At 46.7% G+C, this 15,667-nt stretch overlaps 1 protein-coding gene and 1 pseudogene across 1 annotated transcript in view; both read right to left on the reverse strand.

Moving 5' to 3' along the window:
- The window catches only part of LOC141139005 (tyrosine-protein kinase Src42A-like), a 59,896-nt gene extending 54,627 nt beyond the window's left edge, over positions 1 to 5,269 (reverse strand). The window contains exon 1 of the mRNA XM_073624776.1: positions 4,610 to 5,269. Within this exon, the coding sequence (XP_073480877.1) occupies positions 4,610 to 5,175 (566 nt within the window). The 5' untranslated portion in view covers positions 5,176 to 5,269. The remainder of the gene's footprint in view (positions 1 to 4,609) is intronic.
- A 4,427-nt stretch (positions 5,270 to 9,696) lies between these two features.
- Positions 9,697 to 11,972, reverse strand: LOC141141092 (uncharacterized; annotated as a pseudogene).
- Between the last annotated feature and the right edge of the window lie 3,695 nt (positions 11,973 to 15,667).

A 15,667-nucleotide genomic window follows, 5' to 3' on the forward strand; every position in this document is an offset into this window, starting at 1 on the left:
AATTTTGGTTCTGGGTTCCCCTGTGGGGAAATTCCATGCTGTTTTTATCAGTGAACTTTTATGTGTTTTGCCGGACTGACAATTCATTATAGCCGACGCTAGCGATAGTAGTTTTACATGACTTTTTTTCCTTTAGAAATGTAATTTTGCTGTCAGACTGTTCTAAACACGGGAAACATGCGCCTCTTTACAGGCATACTATAGACCCCCCCCAGGTACGAAATTTAAAGGAATATTACACTTTTATTATTTCACTTTAAACATTATTAAAATCACTTCTCCCGAAAAAACGTCCGTTTTTAAAACTTCTTTTTGCATTCCTGGGGCAGGACCCAGGTCCCCAAACACATTTTATGACAATAACTTGCATATAAGCCTTTAAAATGAGCACTTTTGAGTATTCATGTTTGTGTCCCATAGACTTTAACTGTGTTCACGGTTTCAAACAAATCTTTTGCCTGTTCGCATGTTCTGGATGCGAACCGAACCGGGGGTATTCGGCTCATCCCTAGTGGTGGCTAATGTGTTGGTGCCTGGGGACATCTGCATCCCCAGGGCTAAGATGACATGAATAAAGGAGGGTGGGGGTGTATTTACGGCCATTGGTGGTAAAGTGGTTGTCAATGGGGGCTGATAGGGTACATTGATGATCAGTGGGAGCTAGATGGGTACATATGTGGTCTAAAGCGAAAATTGATGGTCAGTAGAAGCATGATGGGTATATTTGTTCTCAAGGTGGCTAGAGTAAACATTGGTGGTCAGTAGAAGTCAGATGGGTACATTTGTGGCCAGTGGTGGCTAAAGTAAACATTGGTGGTCAGTAGAAGCTAGATGGGTCACTTTTCATAATGTAGCCATTGAGGAACAGCAATTTGACTCTAGGATAGGTTTACAAGGGTGTTCTGTAGTCCTAACCTAGGGTGACAACACTCACTCTACTGCATCTGTGGAGGAGCAGCATTGTTGCTTTAAGATAAGACTACAGCCTACACTAGCCTTGCTGTATCTATAAAGGAACAACATTGTCACCCTAGGATAGGTTTAGAGAATGCCCCCTGTGTTACCGAGATAAGAATGAGGGGATGTGTCCTGTAGTCCCATCCACGTGAGACACTCACTCACAGTATTGTATCTGGGCAGTAGCAGGATTGTCATTCTAGGACTGGGCTATAGAACACCTTCCCTCCATGTTATGGAGATAAGCAAAAGGGTGAGGGGTTCTGTAGTCCTATCCTAGGGTGGCAATGCTCTCTCACTGTGCTGAATCTGTGAAGTAGCAGCATTGTCATCCTAGGACAGGACTACATGACAGCTCCCTCTTTTTATGGAGATGAGAAGGGAGTGGAGTGTTCTGTAGTCCTATCCAAGGGTGACAACATTCACTCTACTGTATCTATGGAGAAGCAGAGTTATCGCTCTAGGATAGGACTACAGAACACCCCCATACTTCTCAAGCTTTATACCATAGGAAGAGGTGTTTTATAGTCCTATCCTGATGGGGAGGGGGGGATGCTCACTAGCATTGCTGTATCTACAGTATAGAGGAACAGCACTGCCCCCTTAGGATAGGTTTACAGAACATTACCTGTGTTATGGAGATGAAGGGAGGGATGCTCACCCACAGTACTGTATCTGGGAGAAGTGGGATTGTCATTCTTGGACAGGACTATAGAACACCTCCCTCCCTTTGGAGATAAACAAAATGGGAGGGGTGCAGTAGTCCTATCATAGGGTGCCAACATTCTCTTACTGTGCTGCATCTGTGAAGTAGAATCATTTCCATCTTAGAACAGGACAACATTTGAGATTATTGGGGGGGGGGGGTTTGTAGTCCTTGCCTAGAGGAACAACACTGTATCTGTGGAGGAACAGTGTTGTCACCCATAACACAGGGGAGGTGTTTTGTAGTTCATGGAGGTAGCTACAAATAATACAGCACAGGTAGACCCCCAGGAAGTTATCAGCTGATTTCTGGCAGGATCAACAGGTACTTTTCACACTTATCATACGGATATAACAAGATACAATCAATGGGATATTTATTAGACCAAAAGGGAGCAAATAAATTATTGGGGCTCATTCACACCACACTGCATATCACTGAGTGCACAATGGGTGGGTGCTGGGCTGCACTGTAAACGTATCTTTTGGGTGGGGCTCATTCACACCTAGTGCACTGAACGACGCAAGGCCCCACCGATTACTATCTCTCTGTCTATGTGCCCGGCTCACTCCAAACTCATTGTGTTGGTAGGCGCTGGAGAAAAATGTAGATGTACTGCAATTCTTTGCAGAGCACAAAAACACGTTATGTCGCATCACATTGGTGATCAGTGAGAAGAATGTTCCTTACATTGGTGATCAGTGAGAAGAATGTTCCTTACATTGGTGATCAGTGAGAAGAATGTCCCTTACATTGGTGGTGAGTGAGAAGAATGTTCCTTACATTGGTGGTCAGTGGGAAGAATGTCTCTTACATTGGTGATTAGTGGAGAAGAATGTCCCTTACATTGGTGGTCAGTGGGAAGAATGTCTCTTACATTGGTGATTAGTGGAGAAGAATGTCTCTTACATTGGTGATTAGTGGAGAAGAATGTCCCTTACATTGGTGGTCAGTGGGAAGAATGTTCCTTACATTGGTGGTCAGTGAGAAGAATGTCCCCTACATTGGTGGTGAGTGAGAAGAATGTTCCTTACATTGGTGGTCAGTGGGAAGAATGTCTCTTACATTGGTGATTAGTGGAGAAGAATGTCCCTTACATTGGTGGTCAGTGAGAAGAATGTTCCTTACATTGGTGATCAATGAGAAGAATGTTCCTTACATTGGTGGTCAGTGAGAAGAATGTTCCTTACATTGGTGGTCAGTGAGAAGAATGTGCCATACATTGGTGGTCAGTGAAAAGAATGCTCCTTACATTGGTGGTCAGTGTGGGAAGAATGCCATTACATTGGTGGTCAGAGGGAAGAATGCCCTTACATTGGTGGTCAGTGAGAAGAATGATCCTTACATAAGTGGTCAGTGAGAAGAATGTTCCTTACATTGGTGGTCAGTGAGAAGAATGTGCCATACATTGGTGGTCAGTGAAAAGAATGCTCCTTACATTGGTGGTCAGTGTGGGAAGAATGCCATTACATTGGTGGTCAGAGGGAAGAATGCCCTTACATTGGTGGTCAGTGAGAAGAATGATCCTTACATAAGTGGTCAGTGGGAAGAATGCTTCTTACATTGGTGGCCAGTGTGAAGAGGGTGCCTTACATTTGTGGTCAGTGGGAAGAATGTCCCTTACATTGGTGGTCAGTGGGAAAAATGCCCCCTACATTGGTGGTCAGTGGGAAGAATGTGCCCTACATTGGTGGTCAGTGACGAGAATGCTCTTTATGTTGGTGGTCAGTATGTCCCTTACATTGGTGGTCAGTGGGAAGAGTGTCCCTTACATTGGTGGTCAGAGGGAAGAATGTGCCTTACATTGGTGGTCAGAGGGAAGAATGTCCTCTACATTGGTGGTCAGTGAGAAGAATGCTCTTTACATTGGTGATCAGTGGGAAGAATGCTCCTTACATTGGTGGTTAGTGGGAAGAATGCTCCTTACATTGGTGGTCAGTGAGAAGAAAGCTCCTTACATTTGTGGTCACTGGGAAGAATGATCCTTACATTGGTGGTCTGTGGGAAGAATGCTCCTTATACTTGTTGTCATTGGGAAAAATTCCCTCCTTACAGATAGCTAAAAAGATAAATGATGTCAGTGGGAACTTATCTGAGAGGCAGAAATTGCTTATTGCTCAAGGAACCCCTAGCAACCTGTGTCCATCAATTGCAGCCATTGTGACCATCAAACACAGCCACTGTGCCCATCATACACAGCCACTGTGCCCATCATATGCAGCCACTTGTGCCCATCAAATGCAGCCACTTGTGCCCATTAAATGCAGCCACTTGTGCCCATCATATGCAGCCACTTGTGCCCATCATATGCAGCCTCACTGTGCCCAAACGCAGCCACTGTACCCACCAAATGCAGCCACTTGTGCCCATCATATGCAGCCACTTGTGCCCATAAAATGCAGCCACTTGTGCCCATAAAATTCAGCCACTTGTGCCCATCAATTGCCGCCACTGTGCCCATCAATTGCCGCCACTGTGCCCATCAATTGCTCCCAATGTGCCCATCAATTGCCGCCACTGTGCCCCATCAAATGCAGCCACTGTGCCATAGCAAATGCTGCCAGTGTGTCCCCCCCAGCCCGCCGTCTGAACTTCTATCTATTGGAGCTAGGGGGGTGGCAGGAGAGAGGGGGCCGCGCCTGTGCGCCCTTATGGATGCACCACCACTGACCTTAGTGTTCCATGGAACCCTGGTTGAGAAACCCTGCATTAGAATGATGGGGTCTTAGGACAAATCAGTGGATGTGGCTTTCACCAAACGTTCTCTGGTGGAGAATCCATCGGTGTCATTTAAAAAGCACGACCTGGAAGATTCCCCAACAGGAAAGGTTTAGTGAAAGTTACATTCACTGTTTTATAAATAGACCCTATCAAGTGCCCACAGCTATGCCCATGAACAGCAATGCAAGACCTGTTTGCGGTAAAACAATTTACGCCATGACTTACTCCTCCGCCTCGAGGCTCCCGGCGTTCGCCAAGAAGGTCCGCGGGATGTAGCCAGTTTTGACCTCCCCATTGTTGTTGAGCGTCCTGGCCAGGATCCATGTCCCCTGCTCTTCCAGGACCTCCAGTGCCTCGCCCTTGCGGACATCCAGGTCTTCAGCAGAACGCGGCTTGTAGCTATAGGTGGAGACCTTGGTAATGCGGGAGAAACGCTCTAATCGTTCGGCTTGCCTCTTCCCTGGAGCATGCGTGTTGACTTTTTTGTCAAATCGTTCTTTTGGAAGTTCCATTGTGCGGTCATTGAGGTTGGGTTGTTCTCCATCGGGGCTGTCGACAAAGGCTGGGTTGTCCTCACCACTGAGAAAGCTTTCCAACTTCCCTGAGATCTGTGGGCTCAGATTGTGGATCCGGTACATCTTATGGGCATCCACCACTGAATCTGACTTGTCTAACTCCTTGGGGCTACTCTTCATGGTATTGCCTCCTCCTATGCGTGGGATATCCACAGATTGGCGGCAGCACCCACAGCAGCAGCACCCACAATACTGCTTACAGAAATTCAGCCCCATCCTGAACGATGTGCGGAGATTGTGGAGAGTGTGGAGCGCTCAGATCCCAGCACAGGACTGAAACTATGAGGAAGTCAGCACCGCAGGAATGTGAAGAGAGGGTGGGCGGGTCTACCAGAAGGCTGTGACAACATCGACAAAGACCTGCTTCCTTATTCATACACCTGAGCTGCATCACACCCCGTACACCAATGACAAATCTCATTCCATGTGTGCACAGGACAACTTCTCTTGTCCTGTATGCCGGGTGTAATTCTCAGTATCTCTTCTTATTCTATATGTATGGAGATTTTTATTTGTAAAAACAAACAAGATACATAATAACAGACTAACTGACTGAAAATAACATAAATACAATTACTGACATGTTGTTTAGGTCAAAAACTTAGCAGTTAAAAAAGGGCATTAATAGGAAATAAAAAATGTCACAATAATGCCCCGTACACACGGTCGGATTTTCCGACGGAAAATGTGTGATAGGACCTTGTTGTCGGAAATTCCGACCATGTGTAGGCTCCATCACACATTTTCCATCGGATTTTCCGACACACAAAGTTTGAGAGCAGGATATAAAATTTTCTGACAACAAAATCCGTTGTCGGAAATTCTGATCGTGTGTACACAAATCCGACGGACAAAGTGCCACGCATGCTCAGAATAAATAAAGAGATGAAAGCTATTGGCTACTGTCCCGTTTATAGTCCCGACGTACGTGCTTTACGTCACCGCGTTCAGAATGATCGGATTTTCCGACAACTTTGTGTGACCGTGTGTATGCAAGACAAGTTTGAGCCAACATCCGTCGGAAAAAATCCTAGGATTTTGTTGTCGGAATGTCCGAACAAAGTCCGACCGTGTGTACGGGGCATAAGACTCCTTTCCATAAGTCTATACTTCTCCAACATTTCCTAATTTCCAAACACTTAATTCATCGTAACTCGGATGACACTAAACTTGCAATTTTACTAGAGATAAACTGTTCATTATGCATGGCAACTTTAGTCCTTGCATGCCATTGATAGTACTTGACTACGGTAATGATGATATACATTGTCCCTCTGTCTACACCGTGTATTGTTGGGGGAACACCATAAAGCCTGTCTGAGCAACTTAGGTTTTCCAACCTTTGGATCCCAACTCCGGCAGCTACTTCCTTCCAAACTTCACGGCTTCCCCAACAATCCACCAAGAAATGCTTCATGGACACCTCCTGATTACAGCCCAAAGGGCAGACCTTTCATGTTCCCTCTCACATACATCTTCCCGTGGATAGACAGCCAGGCAATGTCATGAAACTTTGAGGGTAATCTGGGGCTATTCAACAACTTTAAGCTTTCCTCCATAACAGCTGTAGTGCAGTCTCTGAGTACAAGTGGAGAACAGAAAAAGGTCCTACAGATCTTCTGGTATAACAATTTCCTTGGGCTTTTTTCAAGGTAGGATTTCTCAATCCCCCACCTCCTCAGAGTCCAGATATAGTGGGAGATATGCCTGAGTACATCTCTTCCTCTTGAGAGAACCGTCCCGCATCCAGGACTCTGCACGAGGCAATATCCAGGCCCTAACACTGTTTACCCACGGAGGGCCAACACTGGAGTCCAAGCACCCAAAATTAACTTTATGAAACAGAGAATCAAAAAACACCTTAGGATTTATCATATTCAACCCATCCTCTTTCTTCAGCAGGTAAGTAACCCCTCTTTTTATTGGATTCAGTCTATTACCCCAGAAGAGCTGAAAAAACAGACTGATGAGCCTTGCAGAGAAAGATTCTGGCAACGGAAAAACCATAGAGATGTATAGAAAGATAGGAATTAAGTAAGTTTTCAACATTTTGACCCTTTCTCTGTAGGTCAGCTTGCAATTCTTCCATCGCTGAACCTTTGCATTTTCAGCATCCAATTTCTCCTCCCAATTTAGCCTGGCATTATCTTCCCTTCCAAACTTAACCCTTAAGATCTTAAGACAACTTGAAGCTATTGCAAACTGGGGTAGATCAAAATCTGAATCACCCTGCAGTGTCCAGAGAGCTTCACTCTTCTCAAAGTTGACAAGAGACCCAGAGGCCTCAGACTAAGTTCCAATGGAAGCTGCTAACAACTGGGCCTCATGGGAGGTGGACACCACTATAGTGACATCATCCGCATAAGCCAATACGGGTAAGGTCGAGGCATGGGGCACAGGTATCCCCTGAAAACCACACTCCTGCAGTGATCTCAAAAAAGGATCAATGGCAAAAACATATAATAGGGGACTCAAGGGGCAACCCTGCCTCACCCCAGCCTCAACCCTAAAAGTACCGCCCTGCCACCCATTGATAAGTGGAAAACTGTCAGCCTTCCAGTATAAAGTTCTCAGCCAATCAACAAATAACCTTGGGATACCATACTTTAACAAAGTCGCCCACAGATACCTATGGTCAACCCTGTCAAAAGCTTTAGCCTGGTCTAAACTCACCATATACTTCCCATGCCTAAGAACCTTACACCTCTCAAGGAAATGAGAGCACCATAAATATTCAACCCTTTTACCGTGCCATACTGACAGTCTGTCAATAGTGCTGGAGAAAGACACTTCAACCTAGAAAATAATATTTTTGCCAGAATCTTCCAGTCTACATTTAAAAGGGCTATAGGCCTCCAGTTCTTGATGTCATTAGGTTCTCTACCCTTGAACAGCAGAACTAAGGATGATACCAAGGACATAACTAGAAATAGCAGGGCCCCATAGCAAATGCAGTGTGACCTGTGCCCCATACAGCGTGACCTGTGCCCCATACAGCGTGACCTGTGCCCCATACAGCGTGACCTGTGCCCCATACAGCGTGACCTGTGCCCAATGCAGCGTGACCTGTGCCCAATACAGCGTGACCTGTGCCCAATACAGCGTGACCTGTGCCCAATGCAGCGTGACCTGTGCCCCATACAGCGTGACCTGTGCCCCATACAGCGTGACCTGTGCCCCATACAGCATGACCTATGCCCCATACAGCGTGACCTGTGCCCCAACAGCATGATCTGGGCATAACTAGAAATAGCAGGGCCCCATAGCAAATGCAGTGTGACCTGTGCCCCATACAGCGTGACCTGTGCCCCATACAGCGTGACCTGTGCCCCATACAGCGTGACCTGTGCCCAATGCAGCGTGACCTGTGCCCAATACAGTGTGACCTGTGCCCAATACAGCGTGACCTGTGCCCAATGCAGCGTGACCTGTGCCCCATACAGCGTGACCTGTGCCCCATACAGCGTGACCTGTGCCCCATACAGCGTGACCTATGCCCAATATAGCGTGACCTGTGCCCAATACAGCCCTGTCTGCCTGTGCCCCATACAGCCTCACCTGTGCAGAGGAAGAGGCAAGCCACCCAGATCAGCAGAGAGCGGGATTGCTCGCTGTAATAGCTTTCATTTGAATTTCCCGTCTTCCCGGGGCTCATCGTCACATAGCCCCACCTCTTGGCCTGACGCCTATGATGATGTCACACGTCCCGCATTGGATTGGCGTTCTGTCTATCAAAGGCGCCGGGCCAAGAGGTGGAGCTATGTGACGTGAGCCCCGAGAACACTGGAAGTTCTAATGAAAGCTATTACATCGGGGAATTCAGCTCTCTGCTGATCCGGGTGGCTTGCCTCTTCCTCTGCACAGGTGAGGCTGTATGGGGCACAGGCAGACCAGGCTGTATTGGGCACAGGCAACGCTGTATTGGGCACAGGTCACGCTACATTGGGCACAGGTCACAGCTTGCTTCTTCCTCTCCTCTCTCTTCCCCTGGCTGGGAGACTGTGCCGGTGGTGGTCTCATCCTCACTGGGCCCCACTTGGCTGTGGGCCCCATAGCGCCCGCATGGGTCGCTATGGTGGTAGTTACACCCCTGGATGATACTCTCATGGATAGAGGCATCAGGCATTTCTCCAAACAACTTTTAAACACATCCACCAGAATAGGAGCCAGGAGCTTTTTACATTTCTTATAAAATTCAGCTGTAATGCCATCAGGTCCTGGTACCTTCTTTTGACGTAATTTATCAATAGCCTCCCTAACTTCCTCCACCGTTATGTCTTCTATCAAAGGAGAAAAATCCAAATTATCAACAACAGGACCTGGAACCGCCTCTAAGAACTGTGCCATCTTCATCTTAGCCAAACCCTTCTCCCTAAACAAGTCAGCATAGTATGATCTTACCACTCCCAGAATACCCTCCTGAGACTCCTGCAAAATCCCCTGGGAATTCTTCAGGCCCGTCATTAACTTCCTAGTCACCTTGTCCCTACAATTTTCAAAGGGATCAGGTGGCCCTGGGGATCCATAATCCCGTTCAAATACCAGGGAGTTGTATCTGCTATATTGATATTGACTTACCTCAGATTTTACTTGATCGATTTTCCTCCCCGCCTCCAACCCGCCAGAATAAAGAGACTCCAACTCTTTCCTCAACCTGAGATAATGGCTATATCTACTTTTCCCCATTTTAACTGACAACTTCCTCAAGAGAGAAGAGATGTCCTTTTTAACATCCTCTCACCAATCCGCAGTACAGTCATAGAAGTCTAGTCTCTCAGCATGGTGTTGCAAGAGGTTCTGTATTTGTTGCTGGACAGATACATCTTCTAAGAAATTAGAGTTTAGCCTCCATAGCCCCCTGCCCATATCAGGATGCTTACAGGTTCCTAGACAAAAGTAGAGGGCCACATGATCTGAGTAAGGTACCAGCTTCTCACTCATATTGGTCACCAATTCTGTAGGATTTACCAGTGGCATATCTAGTCTGCTTTTGATATTACCGCGAAAGAAGGTGAAGCCTGGCTTCCTGCCATTTTGTGCAAAAATATCACTTAAACCGGTTTGCAAAATAATACGATTAAGAACTTTGGAGTCACTACCCACCACCCTACCAGAAGAACAGTCACTTAGTGTCCTAGTGGCATTAAAGTCTCCTACCATAACCACAGGGACTGATGTAAAAAGATATGATTTCACATCATTAAATAACCCGATTCTTCCTGATATTGTTTGAGGCCCATATATGTTAATTAATCGGAGTCTCCTGACATGAATTGTTACTTCCAATATAAGACATCTTCCCATTGACACCTCAGTGAATCTATGCACTGTCACATCCTTAGTATTGAAAAGGATGGCAACACCTGCATAAGACTCCACAGCCAAAGACCAAAATGAGGGTCCTGTGTGCCACTCCCTCTCTGCCTCCCGCATAAGTCCAACAGATGTTAGATGTGTCTCTTGTAAAAAATAGACATCAGCGTCCAGGTACCTGAGGTGTTCAAAAACAGCATACCTTGTCCTCCTGTTTTTAATGCTGTTCACATTGCTGGAGACAATGTTTAGAGAAAAACCTGTCATCCCAGCAAAGAGGAGAAAAAATAAGACCCCCATCATAAGTCAGAATCGGAGTCACTCTGCTGACTACCAGTTTCCATATCAGATTCTGCAGATCCAGGATCAGGGGTCGGACCCCTTTTAGTGGGCGGGTCATCCTCTGAGCCAGTCGCATACTCCTTTTCCACTCTTTTTAATTCCTGCTCCAGTTTCTGGGCCTCCAGAGAATAGGAGCCAGCATCTGAATTTGATAACGCTTCATACCTATCGGTAGAAACTGCCGTACCCACTTCTGGTGCCCCTTTCACTTTTTTAGCTGGCTTCTGCACTAATGTCCAGTCACTTTCGGGTTTACGGGTAGACTTATCTTTTTTATTCCTCCTCTTCTGACCAGTGATCTTCACAGAGACAGAAACTGGAACAGAAGAAGAGTGTGCTGCTGGCTGCTCCTCAGCCTGGTGAACACTGTCCGCCTGCCCGGGGGTAGTTTCCTGGACCTCCGGGACCACCTCCTCCCTAGTCAATACAGCCCCATTCATTAAGGCTTCCTCCTCCAGTTGTTCTGCTGCAGCCAACAATTCATTGTCTGCAGATTCCCCACCCATATTATGGAAGGCCTCTGGGCAAACCCTGTGGAAATGGCCAAGCCTACCACACAGATTGCACTTAACCATCTCGCAGGTAGAACTGATATGGCCAACCTCCCCACAAAGATTACACTTCTGGATCGTACAAACACTCGCCACATGGCCAGATTTACCACATTTAAAACATAACCTGGGCTGACCTGCATAGAAACAAACTCCTCTCTCCCGCCTAATGAAAAAAGAGTTTGGCAGGTGATGGGTAACATTGTTACTTTGCCTCAACTTAACAAGAACCCTCCAACCACCAGTCCAGATCCCATCACTGTCTTTAGTTTTTGTCAACTCAGAAACCATTTCACAATGTCTTCTAAGCCAGATAACAATATCCTAGGGGGGCACAGACTCATTCCAGAAAATTATGTTAACATTTGCTGTGTCAGGTTTGGAGATGGGAATAAAGATGAAATTCCTCCAACCCTCTTTGTCCCGCAACCTACTGAAGCTGGCCCAGAACCTGTCTAAGTCAGACATGAGCTTAAAGCTGACATCATAATCTTGTCTGTCAGGGAGATTGATGACTGCCAGTACATCTGCAGGCGCAAACCCCATCTGATGACACAGCAACTCCCTTACTACAAACCTCCTATCAGGGAGATCCTCTCTGGAACCCCTATGCTTAAATCTGACCACATTTCTCCTCTTAAAGGCCTGACCAGTATAACTGTTACTGGTGGAAAAAGAATGGGCCCCACGGCTCCAGGCATTCCGAGGAGGGACATGACCAGATGGACCAGCATTCCCTTGTGGAGCAGGTGGTGGATCCACCAAAAGGGGAAAGTCCTGAGGGTTATTCTGAACTGATTCCTCCATCGCTACATTCTCAGAGCCCTCAGACTGCTGATGACCCCATTCAGATATACCAGCATTAGTATTATTAACATCAGAATTATTCACCACATCAATATTAGTGACATCATCACTGCACCTCATATCATCATTACTAGCAGCATCATTACTAGTTACCCCAGTGTTACTCCCACCATGAACACCAGTCACCCCAGCATGGCTCCCACCAGGAGTACTAGTGGCAGCTGAACTGTTCTCATAATCCATGTGCTGGGAGTCCACGATGTCACTCCTCTGAGTCTCCTGTACTGTGAATGTCTGCTGGGTTATACTGATGTTCCCACTATCCTCCAGAGCTGGAAGTCCAGCAGGAGGATCTGTTCCAACCTCACTGTTCTCCAGAGGCTGCACAGTCTTCCCTTCAGGAGACACATGTGGTGGCTGCGTGCGTTGGACTGGTTCCCCAGAGTCTGACTCTGTAGAAGACTCAGTCCTTCCACTCAATCTCACCTCAAATCGGTCACAATTGCGATACACTTCTGCCACTGGTCCCAGTTCTTCCAGAACAGTATCAATGTCCTTTGACACACCGGCCAGTTCAATGCCCAGGGAGTTCAGTTTGCTGTCGTATAAAATTTCCTTTTTGGGGTTGGCAGCTTTAAGTCTATAAACAATCAATCTGCTTCTGGATTCTAGTCTTGGCTTTTCTCAGGGTCTCCATTCGTTTTACCAGGAAAGGAATCTTGTCAGCCAGGTGCAGCACAGGTTAAGACTTTAACCCTTTCTGCTTCACGGCTGCAGGACGCTTGAAATCCTGGTCCACCTTCCCATTACCAGTGCTGGGCTGAGAGTCTCTGCTGGGTCACACAATGGGGTAGATTGTGGAAAATTATTACCACCCTCCTCTTTATTCTGCTGCAGCTTAGAGCGTGATGAACGTCCCTGGCTGCTGCCCACCATTACACACTGTTGTAAGTTCTCTTTAATGGTTTTCTGTTCTAAGGAAGTTCTGGTGTATTTGCGAGGAGTACTGGGAGAAACTCTGCTCCACTCTGAGCTGCACTCTGCTGAGCTTGCTGTGGTTGCAATGGCTGTCTGCCTTGGATCACGCTTCCAGAACTTGGACTGTACTGGGTGGCATTAGTATGTTGTTGGACTGAATGAGCCCCACTCTGCTGGGTTTTACCCTGACTGTAATGACTGGCTGGATTGAGTTGCACTTCCAGTGTTTAGACTGTGCTGAGCAATAATAACATGTCTCTGAACAGACTGAGCTGCACTGTGCTGGGCTTGCAATGGCTGGCTGGATTGGATCATGCTTCCAGAACTTGGACTGTACTGGGTGGCATTGGTATGTTGCTGGACTGAATGAGCCCTCTCTGCGAGGTTCTTTCAGTTGCACTTCCAGAGTTTGGACTGTGCTGAGCAATAATATTATGTCTCTGAACAGACTGAGCGGCACTGTGCTGGGCTTGCTGGGCCTGCAATGGCTGGCTGGACTGAGAACTCTTTTGCTGAATAACATCACCAGACTTCCTCTTATCAGTATTATCGGTACTTTCCATACAAACATTTCCACGTCTACTTACAGTCTCTGCAAGTGTCTTCCCATTCCCAGAACTCTGTCCTCCCCCTTCACCACCAACCACAGCTTCACCAGACAGTCCTTGTGAAGGCCGGAAGGCCTGGGACTCTCCTGGGAGAGATCCCAACCCAGGGGAGCCCAACCCTGGGCTTGTACTAGACATCAGAGGAGATCAGCACCACACAGACTTCAACTGCTCCACAAGCAGCCACACCCTCTGCACAGTACTACTTCTCTTGTCCTGTATGTCGGGTGTAATTCTCAGTATCTGTTTTTATTCTATATGTATGGGCTCTGCACAGTACCACTTCTCACCTCTGCTGGGTTAGCCCCCCATATCAAAATTTTTGAAAAAATCTTATGCAGTTTGTTAGATCTTTGTTAGATCAGGTTAGATCAACCGTTGTTTGCGTTAGATCTCACACAGAAGAAGCGATATTAACAGTTATTTGCTGGGGGGGCTAACCCGTCATCAGCCCCCCCTTATCAAAAAATTGACCAAACAGTTAGCTATTTTGGAAGCAATTTGTTAGATCCGGTATGATCAAGTGTTTTTAATGTTAGATCTCACATAATTAGAGACTTATTAAGTGATTAATGAGGGGGGGCTGGCCCCCCTTATCAAATTTTCGGCCCAAAAATCATTCAGGCTAATAGATATTCATTAGATCTGGTAAGATCAAGTGGTTTTAACGTTAGATCTCACATCATTTCAGAGATATTCCACATCAAAATAGAGATATTAGGTGGTACATATGGACAGGTTAGCCCCCCCTTATCAAATTTTCGGCCCAAAAATCATTCAGGCTAATAGATATTCGTTAGATCTGGTAAGATCAAGTGGTTTTAACGTTAGATCTCACATCATTTCAGAGATATTCCACATCAAAATAGAGATATTAGGTGGTACATATGGACGGGTTAGCCCCCCCTTATCAAATTTTCGGCCCAAAAATCATTCAGGCCAATAGATATTCGTTAGATCCGGTAAGATCAAGTGGTTTCAACGTTAGATCTCACATAATTAGAGACTTATTAAGTGATTAATGAGGGGGGGCTGGCCCCCCTTATCAAATTTTCGGGCCAAAAATCATTCAGGCTAATAGATATTCGTTAGATCCGGTAAGATCAAGTGGTTTTAACTTTGGATCTCACATCATTTCAGAGATATTCCACATCAAAATAGAGATATTAGGTGGTACATATGGACGGGCTGGCCCCCCCTTATATTCAGCGCAACCCAACTTTTGCTGCGGCGCAAAAACTTTTCCTCAGCTGCGGGGGCCTAACTTATGATCCTGCACACAGGCCCACTGCTTTCAGAAAATGCCCCTGACCTGAGCTCATCATTGCACATCCATTCCAGATGCTCGTATGTGACATCACATACATCCCATACATCACATACATCACATACATCCCATACATCACATACATCACATACAAGCACGTGGGCTGGATGCGAGAGGTGAATCAGCAGGATGAGTGTGCCAGGACAAGTAGATGTGTCTCATCTCTGCTTCCTTTTACCACTCTGCATATCACACATATCATAGATGAGAAGAGGGTACAGTGGTGGGAAAAATGAGCAGGAGGGGTTTATATGTGGGACAGAAGAACAGGAGGGTACAGCAGATGTGAGGGGGGGTTCAGTTTTGGTTCAGATGAGAAGGAGGTTCAGTGGTGGGACAGAAAAGCAGGGGGGGTAGAACAGTGGGGCAAATGTGAAAGGAGGTGTATTGGTGGGACAGATGAGCAGGGGGTTACAGTGGTGGGGCAGGAGAACAGGGGGAACATAGGTGGAGCAGAAGAGCAGGAGGTACAGAGGTGAAACAGATGTGCAGGAGGTACATTAGTAAGGCAGATGAAAAAGCGGGTTACTGTGGTAGGGCAGATGAGAAGTTGATTCAGTAGTGGACAGAAGAGCATGGGAATATGGCGGTGGAGCAAATGTGCAGAGAGGTACAGTGGTGGGGCAGATGAGAAAAATGGTACATTGATGGGGTAGATGAGCAGGGGGGTTACAGTGGTGGGGCAGAAGAGCAAGGGGGTACAGTGGTGGTGCAGATGTGCAGAAGGTGCAGTGGTGGGAGGGATGCGAAGGGGGTTCAGCAGTGGGACAGAAAAGCAGGGG

Source organism: Aquarana catesbeiana, linkage group LG04, assembly GCF_042186555.1.
Source record: "Aquarana catesbeiana isolate 2022-GZ linkage group LG04, ASM4218655v1, whole genome shotgun sequence".
NCBI lineage: Eukaryota > Metazoa > Chordata > Amphibia > Anura > Ranidae > Aquarana > Aquarana catesbeiana.